This window comes from Cherax quadricarinatus, chromosome 77 (genome assembly GCF_038502225.1).
Source record: "Cherax quadricarinatus isolate ZL_2023a chromosome 77, ASM3850222v1, whole genome shotgun sequence".
Taxonomy (NCBI): domain Eukaryota; kingdom Metazoa; phylum Arthropoda; class Malacostraca; order Decapoda; family Parastacidae; genus Cherax; species Cherax quadricarinatus.
In genome coordinates this window covers 1,674,462-1,692,104 of record NC_091368.1, presented here as the reverse complement: position 1 = coordinate 1,692,104, position 17,643 = coordinate 1,674,462, and the positions used below count along the sequence as shown (strand labels likewise).

At 40.4% G+C, this 17,643-nt stretch overlaps 1 protein-coding gene across 1 annotated transcript in view; it reads left to right on the top strand.

The window, feature by feature from the left end:
- The window catches only part of LOC128701977 (protein starmaker), a 43,679-nt gene extending 26,751 nt beyond the window's left edge, over nucleotides 1-16,928 (top strand). Inside the window, exon 3 of the mRNA XM_053795979.2 lies at nucleotides 16,738-16,928. Within this exon, the coding sequence (XP_053651954.1) occupies nucleotides 16,738-16,884 (147 nt within the window). The 3' untranslated portion in view covers nucleotides 16,885-16,928. The remainder of the gene's footprint in view (nucleotides 1-16,737) is intronic.
- Nucleotides 16,929-17,643: the final 715 nt, after the last annotated feature.

Below are 17,643 nucleotides of genomic sequence, written 5' to 3'. Positions count from 1 at the left end.
GGAGATGATAACGACATATAAAATACTTAGAGGAATCGATAAGGTGGACAGAGACCCCTGCAACCACAAATAGGTGAGTAAACTCACACACACACAGTACATACACACATAATACACACACACACACACACAGCACATACACACATAACACACACACACACACACACACAGACACACACACACACACACACACACACACACACACACACACACACACACACACACACACACACACACACACACACACAGTCTCCCCTTGGCCTACCCTGCATCATTTAGTAACGCGTTAAAGAAGCTTTACTGAAGGAGCTAATAAACTTACCATTGTGTGTGACAGGCCACACCCAGGTTCACAAATAGTACAATAGGCAAATACAAAAAAAAATACAAAAAAAAAAAAATAAAAAAAAGTAAAAAAAAAAAAATCGGAGTTTACCCAAATAAGCCGAACATAAGAAACAGAAGCTTAAAACGACGTTTCAGTTCGACTTAGACGTTTACCTTCTATTTGTGAATTGTTCCAGTCACGGTATTGTGCCTTTTTGTTCTTCATAGATCACAGTCCAGCAGAACAATGTTATACCCAATTCCAGAGTCATGAACAAAATTTGATCAAAAAAATAACTACCATCTAACAATATACCCAACTTACAACTTACAACTTACAACTTACAACTTACAACGTACAACTTACAACTTACAACTTACAACTTACAACTTACAAAGTACAACTTACAACTTACAACTTACAACTTACAACTTACAACGTACAACTTACAACTTACAACTTACAACTTACAACTTACAACTTGCTTCAACCTCAAAACTTAGTTTTAACTTTCCTAATGAGAGTAGTTCCAGCCGTAAGATGCCTCTTAAGTTTTCTCATTATAAAAACGGAGAAAACAGTTCAGAAAGAATAAACAGTCACAATATCGTGTCCTTGGAGAAAGAGTATTGAGGGGGTCAGTCCCTCTGCCTGGAGAAGTGTTCAGCTCCATAGTCTGGAACAATGTGGAGCTGAAGCACAAGACTGGAGTCATAGATATATCTGAAGGTGAGGTAGGAAGACCTGGAAGACGAAGCAGGAGGTGGGGACCACTAGTGGGAGTAAAAATGGCAGGAAACCTGCTGCGTAGGCGATAAGTTTCAATTGACAGTAGAGATACCCATTAGTTCCATATGTCTTAGATTATTATTATTATTATTATTATTATTATTATTATTATTATTATTATTATTATTATTATTATTATAATTAGTAGTAGTAGTAGTAATAATAGTAGTAGTAGTAGTTGGTAGCATACCCAACCCACATACAGAGTGTTCCTAGTTTGATCTCCGGCACGGGAGAAAACGTTAAGCATATTTCCTTACACCTGCTGCCCATGTACACCTAGCAGTAAGTAGGTACCTGGGCAATAGTCGACTGTTATGGGTGGCATCTTGGGGGTGGTAGTATATCATAGATAGGGATGGGCTGTGAAATGAGCTGAGGTTGGATAACAGCTCTTGGCCTGTAAAATTGATCAGTTTTAAAATAGAGGTATTGTTTAGAAATAACGCAAGGTACATTGATGAGTAAGAAGAGATGGAATGATGGGGAGGAAGGGGAATGGTGGAGAGGAAGGGGAATGGTGGGGAGGAAGGGGAATGGTGGGAAAGGGAAGGGAAGGTATGACCTTGTGTTCGTGAGTATTGTGTTAAGAGTACAAAGGTCACGTGAACCCCTCCCTGGCTTTTGTGTTTATTCCTTGAGTCCAAAACTAACCCCCCAGCCCACAAGCCTCCCAAACGCCACCCACCCACACCCATCTACGCCCACACTTGCCACCATCCTACGCCCCCCTATGTTAAAACCCCCCACATCTCCCTGTGGCTATTGTTCGTTTCCTACACTCTCCTTCACCCACATTTCACCTTCGCCTTCCACTCTTACCTGCTTTCCACACCTTATCTAAGATACTTCCTGTCACTCCCACCCACCTCGCGCCCACTCCCACCCATTCTCGCCCACCCCCACCCACCAACAACATTCTCGTACCTTCCTCGTGTTCACCTCCTTCATTTCCTCTCTTTATATATATATATATATATATATATATATATATATATATATATATATATAATATATATATATATATAATATATATATATAATATATATATATATATATACAGGGTGGATAGGGGGGCAATGTGGCAGATGTTGCAAGTGTATGGTGTAGGAGGTAGGTTACTGAAAGCAGTGAAGAGTTTTTACGAGGATAGTGAGGCTCAAGTTAGAGTATGTAGGAAAGAGGGAATTTGTGTCCCAGTAAAAGTAGGCCTTAGACAAGGATGTGTGATGTCACCGTGGTTGTTTAATATATTTATAGATGGGGTTGTAAGAGAAGTAAATGCGAGGGTCTTGGCAAGAGGCGTGGAGTTAAAAGATAAAGAATCACACACAAAGTGGGAGTTGTCACAGCTGCTCTTTGCTGATGACACTGTGCTCTTGGGAGATTCTGAAGAGAAGTTGCAGAGATTGGTGGATGAATTTGGTAGGGTGTGCAAAAGAAGGAAATTAAAGGTGAATACAGGAAAGAGTAAGGTTATGAGGATAACAAAAAGATTAGGTGATGAAAGATTGAATATCAGATTGGAGGGAGAGAGTATGGAGGAGGTGAACGTATTCAGATATTTGGGAGTGGACGTGTCAGCGGATGGGTCTATGAAAGATGAGGTGAATCATAGAATTGATGAGGGAAAAAGAGTGAGTGGTGCACTTAGGAGTCTGTGGAGACAAAGAACTTTGTCCTTGGAGGCAAAGAGGGGAATGTATGAGAGTATAGTTTTACCAACGCTCTTATATGGGTGTGAAGCGTGGGTGATGAATGTTGCAGCGAGGAGAAGGCTGGAGGCAGTGGAGATGTCATGTCTGAGGGCAATGTGTGGTGTGAATATAATGCAGAGAATTCGTAGTTTGGAAGTTAGGAGGAGGTGCGGGATTACCAAAACTGTTGTCCAGAGGGCTGAGGAAGGGTTGTTGAGGTGGTTCGGACATGTAGAGAGAATGGAGCGAAACAGAATGACTTCAAGAGTGTATCAGTCTGTAGTGGAAGGAAGGCGGGGTAGGGGTCGGCCTAGGAAGGGTTGGAGGGAGGGGGTAAAGGAGGTTTTGTGTGCGAGGGGCTTGGACTTCCAGCAGGCATGCGTGAGCGTGTTTGATAGGAGTGAATGGAGACAAATGGTTTTTAATACTTGACGTGCTGTTGGAGTGTGATCAAAGTAACATTTATGAAGGGATTCAGGGAAACCGGCAGGCCGGACTTGAGTCCTGGAGATGGGAAGTACAGTGCCTGCACTCTGAAGGAGGGGTGTTAATGTTGCAGTTTAAAAACTGTAGTGTAAAGCACCCTTCTGGCAAGACAGTGATGGAGTGAATGATGGTGAAAGTTTTTCTTTTTCGGGCCACCCTGCCTTGGTGGGAATCGGCCGGTGTGATAATAAAAAAAAAATAAATAATATACATGTATATATATATATATATATATATATATATATATATATATATATATATATATATATATATATATATATATATAGACAGATAGATAGATAGATAGATAGATAGATAGATAGATACACACACATATACACACACACACTATGAGCCCGTGACTTCCCTGACATCAGCGACCTCTTGATCTTCAAATGTCATTAGATTTATGTCGGAAGTAACAGCTGATGCTCTTTGGAGGTCACAATTGTGAGACGGAGGATCGAGCCTCCAGCACCACGGGGCTTAACTTGTTGTAATACACTGTGTTCGTTGTGGGTTTTGTGCATCCTCATTATGACGCTGAAGATATATGATACTAACATCAACAACAACAACTGTAGTAGCAACAACAACAAAAAGGACAATAGCAATGACATCAACAACAGCAATAATAATAATAATGAATATGTTGATGTCTATATACGGGTGTGGGTGGCACGATGCTTAGACGATGGGTAGTGTGGGTGGCGAGTGTGGGCGGCGATGGGTGTACGTAGCAGGTTGTCTGAAGACCATAAGTGGGCAAGGACACATTTGTGGGAGTGGCTCAGTGTACGTCAACTTACATACATGGGTTGCCGCTGATACCTTCTGCCTGGCCACAGAGAATTTCCCCTCATATCTGTTGATGTCTTGCTACATTGCATAGCTCCTGAAGACGCGCCAGAGTGTGAAAGATCTTGATCTTGAGCTAATGATTTCCATCGCGATGTAGTTTGTTCTGCATTGTTAAGATCGCCTGTTTCCGATTTTAATATATATATATCTATATATATATATATATATATATATATATATATATATATATATATATATATATATATATATATATATATATATATATATTGTAGTGATAACAGAACTTACTTTGGTGGACGGAGGATCGAGCGTAAACCACTTGGTTTCATCAGTACAAATCATATATTCATCTCTGCTGTCGTTAATATGATAATTGTGAGTGTAACTAAACTCCCAGTCACAGGAGACTGTATGTGCCCCAGTCACAGGAGACTGTATGTGCCCCAGTCACAGGAGATTGTATGTGCCCCAGTCACAGGAGACTGTATGTGCCCCAGTCACAGGAGACTGTATGCGCCCCAGTCACAGGAGACTGTATGTGCCCCAGTCACAGGAGACTGTATGTGCCCCAGTCACAGGAGACTGTATGTGCCCCAGTCACAGGAGACTGTATGCGCCCCAGTCACAGGAGACTGTATGTGCCCCAGTCACAGGAGACTGTATGTGCCCCAGTCACAGGAGACTGTATGTGCCCCAGTCGCAGGAGACTGTATGTGCCCCAGTCATAGGAGACTGTATGTGCCCCAGTCACAGGAGACTGCATGTGCCCCAGTTACAGGAGACTGTATGTGCCCCAGTTACAGGAGACTGTATGTGCCCCAGTCGCAGGAGACTGTATGTGCCCCAGTCACAGGAAACTGTATGTGCCCCAGTCGCAGGAGACTGTATGTGCCCCAGTCACAGGAAACTGTATGTGCCCCAGTCACAGGAGAGTGTATGTGCTCCAGTCACAGAAGACTGTATGCGCCCCAGTCACAGGAGACTGTATGCGCCCCAGTCAGAGGAAAGTGTATGCGCCCCAGTCACAGGAGACTGTATGTGCCCCAGTCAGAGGAAAGTGTATGTGCTCCAGTCAGAGGAAAGTGTATGCGCCCCAGTTAGAGGAGAGTGTATGTCCCCCAGTCAGAGAAGAGTGTATGCGCCACAGTCAGAGGAGAGTGTATGCGCCCCAGTCACAGGAGACAGTAAGCTAAAATCCCAGTAAGCATTAAGCTAAAATCCCATCGTTCGAGCATTTCAAAACTAGCTTTCAGATTGGAGACTAAGTCAGACGATGTTTCGGCCAGTCCTTAACCGGAGAATGGTTCAGGACTGACCCAAACATGGTTGTTATTTCGCCTCCAGTAACTGAATAAGTCGTTATCTAATCACAATTCCCATTGTCAAGTAAATGACCTTGCATTACAATGCAATTATTATCTACTGAATACTTGATAGAACAGTTACTACTGTCTACCTGCTATTCGATGAAACAGTTATCTACTTACTAGTTGATGGAACAATTACTGCTATCTTCCATTTGACGGAACAATTATCTACTTACTATTTGATGGAACGGTTATTATATACTTACCAAAACAATCTGACAGGTTTGTGTGTATGTGTGTGTGTGTGTGTGTGTGTGTGTGTGTGTGTGTGTGTGTGTGTGTGTGTGTGTGTGTTTGTGTGTGTGTGTGTGAACGTTTTGTGTTAGTACTGGACCTTCCACCAGCAGTCATAGTTTTCTTGGTCAATATATCATCTGTGTGAGTTACGGGAGAGAAATAAATCTCGAAAAGTAAGCCAGGTGGTGATGGGTGCCAAGTTGTGCGCTGGAGAGAAAGTTCTCCAGGAGTGTTCGACTGGACGGGTCGCTCGGACGTGACCTGGGAGGTAAACTCTGCTAGCTACCAAAACAAAATTAACTCGGTGTTGATGGTGCGAGCAACACAAGAGAGAAAAAAATTTGACTTGGAAATAACCACTGAGTTCAACGACGTCGTTGTGTGATACCTATAATCACCTAATGGTCATCCAACAGAAACAACCTGGTTGATCAGGAAGTCTAGTCGGGCTGGCAGGATAGAAAAGCTCTTGAAATCTGTAATAGGCCTGTCACAGTTCAGCCGTATTGTATAAAAACTTCTCTCATGTATTGACTTCCTCCTCCTCTCCGTTCTTCCCTACCCTCTTGAATTCCCTTTTATTTCTCGGTCTCTCTAGGTTTATCATTCCCTGTGTACATTTCTCATAACCCTACGAAAGTCTTCCAAGTCAGGCTAACAGATTTCCAGATCAGGCTAACATTTCCTGATCAGGCTAACAGATTTCCTGATCAGGCTAACAGATTTCCAGATCAGGCTAAAAGATTTCCAGATCAGGCTAACAGATTTCCTGATCAGGCTAATAGATTTCCAGATCAGGCTAACAGATTTCCAGATCAGGCTAATAGATTTCCAGATCAGGCTAAAAGATTTCCAGATCAGGCTAACAGATTTCCTGATCAGGCTAACAGATTTCCAGATCAGGCTAAAAGATTTCCAGATCAGGCTAACAGATTTCCTGATCAGGCTAACAGATTTCCAGATCAGGCTAAAAGATTTCCAGATCAGGCTAACAGATTTCCTGATCAGGCTAATAGATTTCCAGATCAGGCTAACAGATTTCCAGATCAGGCTAACAGATTTCCAGATCAGGCTAATAGATTTCCAGATCAGGCTAAAAGATTTCCAGATCAGGCTAACAGATTTCCTGATCAGGCTAACAGATTTCCAGATCAGGCTAACAGATTTCCAGATCAGGCTAATAGATTTCCAGATCAGGCTAACAGATTCCATAACATATGCACGAACCCCATCCCGTGTAATGGAGTAGAACAGCACTGAAGAATCCACTCGTGGGCGAAACGTTTCCTCTAATTAATGTTCTGAACTGTACAAAAGTCTCCTTTTGCACATCAATACAACAAGGATATGGAATATGATAACACCGAAATACGGATGTTCCCGCTATACGCATCATTGAACAAGGCAGATCAACACTGCGAATGTTCCCACATTGAAACTCACACAGAATAGGCTGCTAAAAACACACAACTATATGGTATCTGATAGCCTGCCAGAACCACAACAATGGGCTAAAGGGTATCCGCATTCCTGTAGGAACCACAACAAGTAGTTTCCGGGTAGCCGAGACACTAATGCAGGAGCGCTTATGATACCCTCGGCGATGCTGTCACTAACGTATTAGGCGCGGGGACAGCTGGTCCCCGCTGAGGTAACGACACAGCACTCGGTCATAATGCAGTGAGACAGATGGCCTCTGATTCTGTAACTAGTTGGTAGATTAACGGAGTTTAAAGCCTGTGGACTACACTATGATTAATAAGGTTTCACGTGACCTTTTCACCATCAGACAAGAATGTTTTAATCTCTAAAAGAGGGATCAAAGTATACTCTCACCACATGTACACTGAGAGAAATACACCTCTCAGTGTATATAACGTGTCTTGTAATTACACATTGTCATTAAAATATTTTCTTTCACGTGATGTGTGTGCAAACGGCTCATCTACGTACGTAGATGCAGATGTAGACGTAGATGTAGTTCTTCTTCGTCTCCTTCCTCTGCTTCTTATTCTTCTTCTTCTTCTTCTTCTTCTTATTATTATTATTATTATTATTATTATTATTATTATTATTATTATTATTATTATTATTATTATTATTATTATTTTCAAAAGGAAGCGTTAAATCCTTAGGGGTCATATAGCGTCTTGGGAACTAGAGACAATTATATTTTATATGAAGACAGAGAGGAAACCTCAAACTCCTGGGATGAAAATCCCTTCACCAGCATCAGGGCATCTTATCTCCCCATCAAGAACTGTTAGACTAAGAACGAACTACCTGCCCACGTTGGCGCTAGTTCGTCACTAGAAATGAGAATATTTTCGCTTACGTAAGCTGTAGACAAATGACGGGTCTCTCAGTGGAGATTTATTCGACTTGCCGAGATGTTTTCTTGTTTTGTTTTTTTAGTTTGCCCCTATAAAAATTAAATGCCGAATATTGAGATATGATATTTTTTTGATACACTGGTCGTCTCCCACCTAGGTAAGTTAACCCAAAATAAGAGGAAACTCGCTCACCGTTATTCGGTCTATCGCTGCTAGAAGCATGCATACATCCAGCTCAGAGTTTCCGTACGCCATCTGAAGCGCAAAGGAACATTTTCTCGTGTTCTATCATCTTTCACTATCGAAAATAACCATCTTCTAGGACACAGAAGTGAAGTCTCACGCAACTGACTTCGTATCACCATGTGAAGGTTCCACTGGATGATAATCCTGATTAGTTTTGTAAAAGGGTCAAAGTTTGCTCATAAAGGCTTTATTCTGAGCTTCTAAAAGTTATGGTAAGACTCAACACTGTTCGAAAGGTAATCAGAATGAAGACGTATTCTGTAAATGGTATATGTAAATGTCAACTCACATGAAAGGCCCTACACTTCTCTTGAAGTGGGAAGCAGTTATTAATTTTATGCAATACGCAAATGACCCCGTCCGGAACCATTATTATCTCAATAATGGTCCAGGATGATCCGAAACGTCGTCTATATTCCCTCTCCAAAGCGAAATTATTTATGAATTATTCTAACTACGGTATAGTGATTTTAGTCTTCATTAATTTGGCTTTGTGGGTCAGTGTTAATTTCTTCCAGTCACTAAGCCTTCTATTTAGTTATTATTAATTTAATTTAAAAGCCAACTGTTACGCAGTGTCCTGCAGTAAAAAAAAGTGCATATATAAAAATCAATGCTCCATAGTTCCGGGGTTGAACTAAATCCTGACGCGTTTTATTCCTGTCAGTCAGGCAGAGTGGACATGAGCAGATGAAGTGTTTAGTGCAATAGGTTACCACAGCAGAGGAAGCAGGATGTAGCAGTGTATGTGGTGTTGGGTAGGTTTTTTTAGTGTATACCATAGATGTTTATACCTGCTGGTAACTAGTCTACCAGGCAGAAGTGAAGGGGAGGGGGGAGTGTGTGTTTCATGGGCCTCCCTGTTTGTACATGAATAAAAGATTTTGTGTCACTAGTAGCAGAGTTAATGTGAACTGGAGTGTTGTGGGTTTTTTGTAGTAGACTGTAAGTTGTATATAAGTTACTCATTAATAGATAGATATATTTTTGCACAGGTGAGGTTTAATGTCCTTCCTTATATAATAATTAATAGAGTTTAACATATGAGTGAATGTTGGCCCGAGGGATGCTGTGTTTTTCAGTGTAATTTAAATGGCCCTAGACGGCAGACTGAGCAGCCATTTAGGAGTCAGGATATTTTATTTAAGTAACGATGTCAAAGTCGTAACACCAACCCATCCTAAATTATATTTCTACTAATAATAGATAGTATTATTAACTTTTGTTTCATTTTTCCAATCTTATCATCCAGCTATGCATTTTTCAACTTGTGACTGCTTTTGTTATTATTAATTCTCTAAACTTAAACAAATCATTGTGTTTATTTGTACATTTGTACATTTTAGCAAAATAAGAGGATGGACTTATATCTTTGTCTCGTCAGATGTTTGTTCCTCTGTGAATATATGCTGAACATATACTTTAATATATGCTGAGCATATACGTACTTTAATATATGCTGAGCATATACTTTAATCTTGATTTTAGCTCTTAAAAGTAATCTTGACTGTGGGGAACAGTTTCCACACTGCCTTAATGACCCTTCTAGTTGCAGATGAATGGTTCAGAGAACCGACACGTTGATAAATTAGACACATGTGCAACTCTTGGGTATCTTTATTGAGGAAACGTTTCGCCACACAGTGGCTTCATCAATCCATACATAGGAGAAACTTGAAGAACAGGAGGAGAATGAGGTAATCAATCCCTCAACCTTGAGTCGATGTGGTCAGTCCATCAATCTTGAATAGAATACGGCATATGTGTGGGATCTTAATACTTGGGAATTCTTCGCTTGCCTAACCCTTGGGCACGACCTACTTCCACATTGAACAAATGTGACACCACCTACGTCTGCTGCACCTCTCCTGCCTACGGTTTATAAGCTGCCCCGCACATATGCCGTATTCTATTCGAAATTGATGGACTGACCACATCGACTCAAGGTTGAGGGACCGATTACCTCATTCTCCTCCTGTTCTTCAAGTTTCTCCTATGTATGGACTGATGAAGCCACTGTGTGGCGAAACGTTTCCTCAATAAAGATACTCAAGAGTTGCACATGTGTATAATTTATCGACCCTTCTAGTTGTTGATAGACTTTAAAGGCCATTACCCAACCAACCTTATTTGGTAGTATTAATAATTACCCTAGACTATGGCTTATAGAGTATCAGTACGTAGTATTTGTGTCCATGAGTACGTTGTTTCTGTGATATCAAAGTACTGGTACCATGATATCTGTAGCCAGTACATGTTTCTCAAAGTTCTCGGTACCACAGTTCCCATAAAATCAGTACATCAGCACCCAGAAGGACTGCAGCAAGATACCGGGAATTCTACTGGAAGTTCTCAAAAGCATTTTGCTTGTAATACTGAAAGCCTTCCCTGCGGTGCTGAAAGCCTTTCCTCCGGTGCTGAGAGTATTTATGGTGCTGAAAGTATTCCCTCGTTATCCTCAGGCGTCGACAGCGTTCGACAACCCCCCGCTACACTGACCACAGGATTCACGAGAGAATTAGTATCGGTAATTGTTGTGGAGAACAGACCACAGCACCGCCTTAAGCTATGTTGCTGTTCTGGTTTACAAGGCGGAGTCTGTACCTCAGTCACTTGTGGACACACTTCTGGCACCACCAGTGATATTCGTGCATATTTCACCGTATACTGATGCTGCTGAGACGTGGTTTGATATACGTATTGGGGTATCACTGACTCAGGTAAACTTTTGGAGAGCATTGAAAATGGGTTGGGCTAATATTTTTGCTAGTGGGTTTGGGCTTGAAATTTTTTTACCTAGTATGGGCCAGTAGGCCTGCTGCAGTTTTCCTTTCTTATGTTGCCTCACGGTATATATATGTGAAACGTTTCGTAAGTATATATATATATATATATATATATATATATATATATATATATATATATATATATATATATATATATATATATATATATATATATATAATATATATATATATATTAACCTAACTACGGGTGTATTCCTTCAAATTATCATATATTTGTGCTTAACTTGAAATAAAATTATTATTATTATTATTATTATTATTATTATTATTATTACCAGTAGCGTCTCATTAACATCTTCGTTACCAACCAGGTAAAAAACGTGACTCCGGCAGTGATACCAGACACGTGTGTGGTGTAATATTATCAAAACAGTGGTGTGTCATCACTAACACTGTTGCCAGATGGATGACGCTGAGTCACTAACATTGGTAACATTCACGAGAATTAAATATTTTTAAAAAAGATTTTCATTATATATATATATATATATATATATATATATATATATATATATATATATATATATATATATATAAACACTGATCTCTGGCTGAAGGAGACTCGAACCTACGAACCTTAGGACAAGGTACGCAGTGCTTTACCAATCTACCCACACTGGACCAATACCTTGGCGTGTAGCATCCGCTACACGTTTGATCCAAGGCAGCCAGCTTTCAGGGAGAAGGCTTACAGCTTTTCATCTCATCCCCTGCATGCATCAAATTTGAACAATGCAAGGAATTCGCGAGAGCATGCGAAATATAGCGTGGGCTGTTACCAAGCACCATGGCTTGTTGTAGTGTTTTAGAATCCCAGGTTCATGTGTTGAAGAAGGAGATTCTACTTCTTCAGGAGGAAAATAGGAAGCTGAAGCTTCGCATAGATGAGTTTGGGAGCGAGTGTGAGAAGGATTTAGCTGGTAAGGAAGGAATGGTCACCAGCAGTGATAGTGGCAGCCGCTTTAAGTGGCAAGTGATTCACAGTTCAGGAAGAAGGAAGATGAGGAGAGTTAATAGAGAAGATGTGAAGGTAGGAAATCGATTCTCTGTTCTCCAAGACGAGTGTACTTCAGTGGTTAGTGATGTTGAAGGTACCACTGATTCCCCTGCTAATCAAGGTAAGAATATTTTAATAGTAGGCGATTCTCAGGTAAGATATATCGACCGTGCATTTTGTAACAGAGACAGAAAGGTCAGACAGAGAGAGTGTCTTCCTGGAGCTGGTGTTGGTGACATAGTCAGCAGGTTGGATAATATTATGGCAGGTAATGGGAACAAGCCCATTATCTGTCTTAGTGCTGGGGGTAATGACATTGGGAAGGGCAGGAGAGAGGAGCTGCTTGAAAAGTACAGGTCAGCCATAGAAGTAGTTAGGTCTAAGGGAGGGATCCCAGTCATATGTAGCATCTTGCCTAGACAGGGAGTGGGCAATGAATGGATGTCTAGGGCAATTGGTATAAATCGCTGGCTAGACAGGTACTGCAAGGAACTTGCAATCCCATTCATTGATAACTGGGACTTTTTCTTTGGCAAACGTGATATGTATGCAAGGGATGGGGTTCATCTCTCTGGGGATGGAGTGGTTGCATTAGCCAATTCAATTGAGAGGGTAATTGATGACCTGTCTAGGAATTTAAACTGATAGATTATAGAGGTATGGGTGTTTGTGGGAAACAATCAGGCTGCAGCATTAGGGTTAAAAACAGCAGTTATTACCGGGATACCTCAGGGATATGTTTAAAAGACAATATTCAAAATAAAGTTGCTAGTAATGGTAAATCAATTGATCAACAAACAAAGAGAGATAGTAGAGGGCAAAGAGTGACTAGCTCCCTTAAGGTTTACTATACAAATAGTAGGAGTCTAAGAAATAAGATAGATGAGCTAAAATTACTTGCAAGTGTAGGTAATATAGATATTATTGGTATAACAGAGACCTGGTTCAACCTGAAAGATAGAGAAATGCCTTCTGAATGCAACATACAGGGTTATAAACTATTCCACACTGACAGGGTCAACAGGAAGGGTGGTGGTGTGGCGATGTATGTCAGAGAAAATTTAAATTGTTGTATTAGACATGATATAAGATTAGAAACATCGAACACAGAATCGGTTTGGCTTCAGTTTCTCGAAGGTCGTGACAAATTAATTTTGGGTGTGATTTATAGGCCCCCAAACCTTGATAGGGAGTGCAGTAAGCTGTTATGGGACGAAATTCATAAGGCATCTAGATATGAAAATGTTGTGATAATGGGAGATTTTAACTTTAGTCAAACTGACTGGAACAATATGACAGGAAATCTTGAGTCTAGTGACTTTCTTGATACGGTTCAGGATTGCTTTTTAGAACAGGTTGTGACACAACCAACTAGAGGAAACAATCTGCTTGACTTGGTTCTTGCCAACAAAAAATCACTAATTATTAATCTTGAGGTTACTGATGAGCTTGGGGAAAGTGATCACAAATCACTTAGTTTCAATATATCATGGAATTACCCAGATAACTGCAATCAAATCTGTCCCAGATTTTCGCTTGGCCGACTTCATGGGACTGAAAAATTACTTGGGTGGGCTAAATTGGGATGTCCTAACTATGGGTCAGGTAGGTGATCTTGGTTGCCAATATGACGTTTTTCAGAGCATAGTTCTAGCTGCCCAGACAACTTTTGTTCTGAGTAGGGAAATTAGATCTAACAAAAATGATCCCAAATGGATGAACAATAGATTAAAACATCTCATTGGTCAAAAGAGAGGTATATATAGGCGTATCAAAAGAGGGGATGGGCAGTTAAGAAATCAATATATTCAATTAAAGAGAGAAATAAAGAAAGGAATAAGGAAAGCAAAAAGAGATTATGAGGCTAAGGTCGCAAGGGATTCAAAGACTAACCCAAAAGGGTTCTTTCAGGTATACAGAAGTAAGATTAGGGACAAGATTGGCCCACTTAAGAGTAACTCTGGTCAGATCACTGACAGTAATAAGGATATGTGTGAAATTCTAAATACCTACTTCCTCTCAGTTTTCACCCAGGAAAATACTAGCGATATTCCTGAAATAATAGATTATGTAGAACAGGATGATAATAAACTATGTACGATTGCGTAACTAGTGACATGGTCCTCAGACAAATAGAGAAACTAAAACCTAACAAATCCCCAGGTCCTGATGAACTGTTTGCAAGGGTGTTAAAGGAATGTAAGGATGAACTTAGCATACCTTTGGCTAATCTTTTTAACATATCACTACAAACTGGCATAGTGCCTGATAAGTGGAAAATGGCAAATGTAATACCTATTTACAAGGCAGGTGACAGGTCCTTGGCTTCGAAGTATAGGCCAATAAGCCTTACCTCCATAGTGGGAAAATTTATGGAATTAATAATTGCAGAAGCAATTCGTAGCCATCTTGACAGGCACAGATTGATTAGTGATTCTCAACACGGTTTTACAAAGGGGCGTTCCTGTCTTACGAATTTACTAACTTTTTTCACTAAGGTGTTTGAGGAGGTGGATCATGGTAATGAATATGATATTGTGTATATGGACTTCAGTAAGGCTTTCGATAGAGTTCCACACCAGAGGCTATTGAGGAAACTTAGGGCACACGGAATAGGAGAAATTTTTTCCTGGGTAGAGGCATGGCTGACAAATAGACAGCAGAGAGTTAGCATAAATGGGGAGAAATCAGAATGGGGTCACGTCACATGCGGTGTTCCTCAGGGGTCAGTGTTGGGCCCGTTGTTGTTCACAATTTACATAAACGTCATAGATGAGGGAATAAATAGCGACATAAGCAAATTTGCTGATGACACCAAAATAGGCCGTCCAGTTCATTCTAATGAGGACATTAGAGCACTCCAGGATGATTTGAAAAGACTGACGCAATGGTCGGAGAAGTGGCAGATGCAGTTTAATATTGACAAATGCAAAGTTCTAAATGTTGGACAGTTAAATAACCAAGCCACATATAAACTAAATAATGTAGATCTTAATGCTACCGACTGCGAAAAGGATTTATGAGTTCTGGTTAGCAGTAACCTAAAACCAAGACAACAGTGCATTAGTGTTCGCAATAAAGCTAACAGAATTCTTGGCTTCATATCTAGAAGTATAAATAATAGAAGTCCTCAGGTTGTTCTTCAACTCTATATATCCTTGGTTAGGCCTCATTTAGACTATACTGCTCAGTTCTGGTCACCGTATTACAGAATGGATATAAATGCTCTGGAAAACGTACAAAGGAGGATGACAAAGATGATCCCATGTATCAGAAATCTTCCCTATGAGGATAGACTGAAGGCCCTGAATCTGCACTCTCTCGAAAGGCGTAGAATTAGGGGGGATATGATCGAGGTGTATAAATGGAAAACAGGAATAAATAAAGGGGATGTAAATAGTGTGCTGAAAATTTCCAGCCAAGACAGGACTCGCAACAATGGTTTCAAGTTGGAAAAATTCAGATTCAGGAAGGATATAGGAAAGTACTGGTTTGGTAATAGAGTTGTGGATGAGTGGAACAAGCTCCCGAGTACAGTTATTGAGGCTAAAACGTTGTGTAGTTTTAAAAATAGGTTAGATAAATACATGAATGGGTGTGGGTGGGTGTAAGTTGGACCTGACTAGATTGTGCTGCTGGGTCTGGTACAGTGCTCCATCCTTGAGTGGGGATGACCAGACTGGGTGGGTCATTGGGATAATCCGTGGGGTGGGTCATTGGTCTTATCCGAGGGGGGGGAGGGACATGGACCTGCTCCGCATGGGTCAGTAGGCCTGTTGCAGTGTTCCTTCTTTCTTATGTTCTTATGGTTCTTTTACTCTTGAGGTATCTGTTATATGCATAAAAAAATCACCTGTGAGTACTATAAGGCCTCAAACACTTAATACTTAAGATACACAGGCATTTAATTATCAGAATTTATGATCATTAAGGGATATGAAGTTGAATGACACGCCTGCTTACCAAACTACCAATTAGTGTCGTTGGTGGCCATCTCCCCCACACCCTTGATCACCCTTCTGTTGACCCCTTGTTTGAATTTTTAGCTCCTGGTCGGTCAGTCTGTTAGCTCTCTCCTTAAACTCGAGACACTGTTAGCACACCTCCACAAATCTGGTATAAAGGGAAGTGAAAGTTCCGCTCAGATATGTTTCTGGATGCGCTTGTTACCTCGCTCTCTCCTGTTTATATCATTTTGCAGTTAAGTTCGTAGTTACTGTTTGTTATTTGAATTATTGTATTCTTAAGATTATGCTTATCATTTAGAAACTTTTCTTAGCATCTCCTCGTAACTTTGTCGTAATTCATTAACTACTGTGAAACCAAAATTTGTTTTTGCTTCTAAGGATTAAAAGTGAATACAAACTTTGATACAGTGATTGGATAATTTTAATCATTAGTTTTTACGCGAATTATGTCAACCATTGAATTTAATTCGCTATTGTGAATTTTCTTTTTTTCAATTTAACAGATTCTGAGGATGCAACAAGTCATTGCAAGACTATGATCAGTTATAATATTTGTTTCTAGTTTGGTGTTAACATTCTTGTGGCTTCGTATAATAAATGATAGTTTTTGATGATAATTGTTGCTACTTATTTTGATGCAATGATTGCATATCGTTGCAGGAACTCCGTGAGAGACAGCAGACCATCCACAAGCTGGAGTGTGAGAAGCTGTATCTTGGAGAAGAGATTTATCGCATCACTGGCGTCGAAGAAGCCTTCTGGTCAGACCATACACTGGTGAGTGACTTCTGCTTCCAAGAAATCTAACCCTCATCATTATCCATGATTTGCAATGTGACTTACGCTCACTCACTGAGGTCCCTGTCCCTGTTCACCCATCAGTTGAAAATAGGTACCTGGGTGTTAGTCGACTGGTGTGGGTTTGCAATTGTGGGACAAAACTGACCTAATTTGCCCGAAATACCCAGCTAAACAAGCGGCTTTTTATGTAGTAGTATGTCATTGATGTCATCTAGGGCTGTATACCTTCACATGTAGTAAATAGAGATATATTATTATTGGGAATCCATTCCTAGAAATATACACAGAGGTGAAGTTCTTGTTGGGTATATATGCTTAGTATACTCTAATTCACATCTTAGATATTAAAGTATTGTTATCTGGTAGTGAAATGATAACGTTCAGCCTTAAAGACCATAGTGTAGTTAAGAGGCTTCAAACCTCACTTGTTAGGTAAGACACACATACAATTGTTAGGTGTCTTTATTTCGAAGCGTTTCGCCTACACAGTAGACTTCTTTAGTCGAGTACAGAAAAGTTGGTAGAAGCAGAAGAGATGTGAAGACGATGTAATCAGTCCATCACCCTTGAAGACTTAGGTTTGAGGTGGCCAGTCCCTCAGCCATAGTCTGGAACAATGTTTCAGACTATGGAACAATTTTTCTGTACTCGACTGAAGAAGTCTGTGTAGGCGAAACATTTCGAAATAAAGATACCTAATTATTGCACATGTTTCTTACCTAACGATCTGTCAGTATTTTATACCACTTTAATATTTATTCTTTG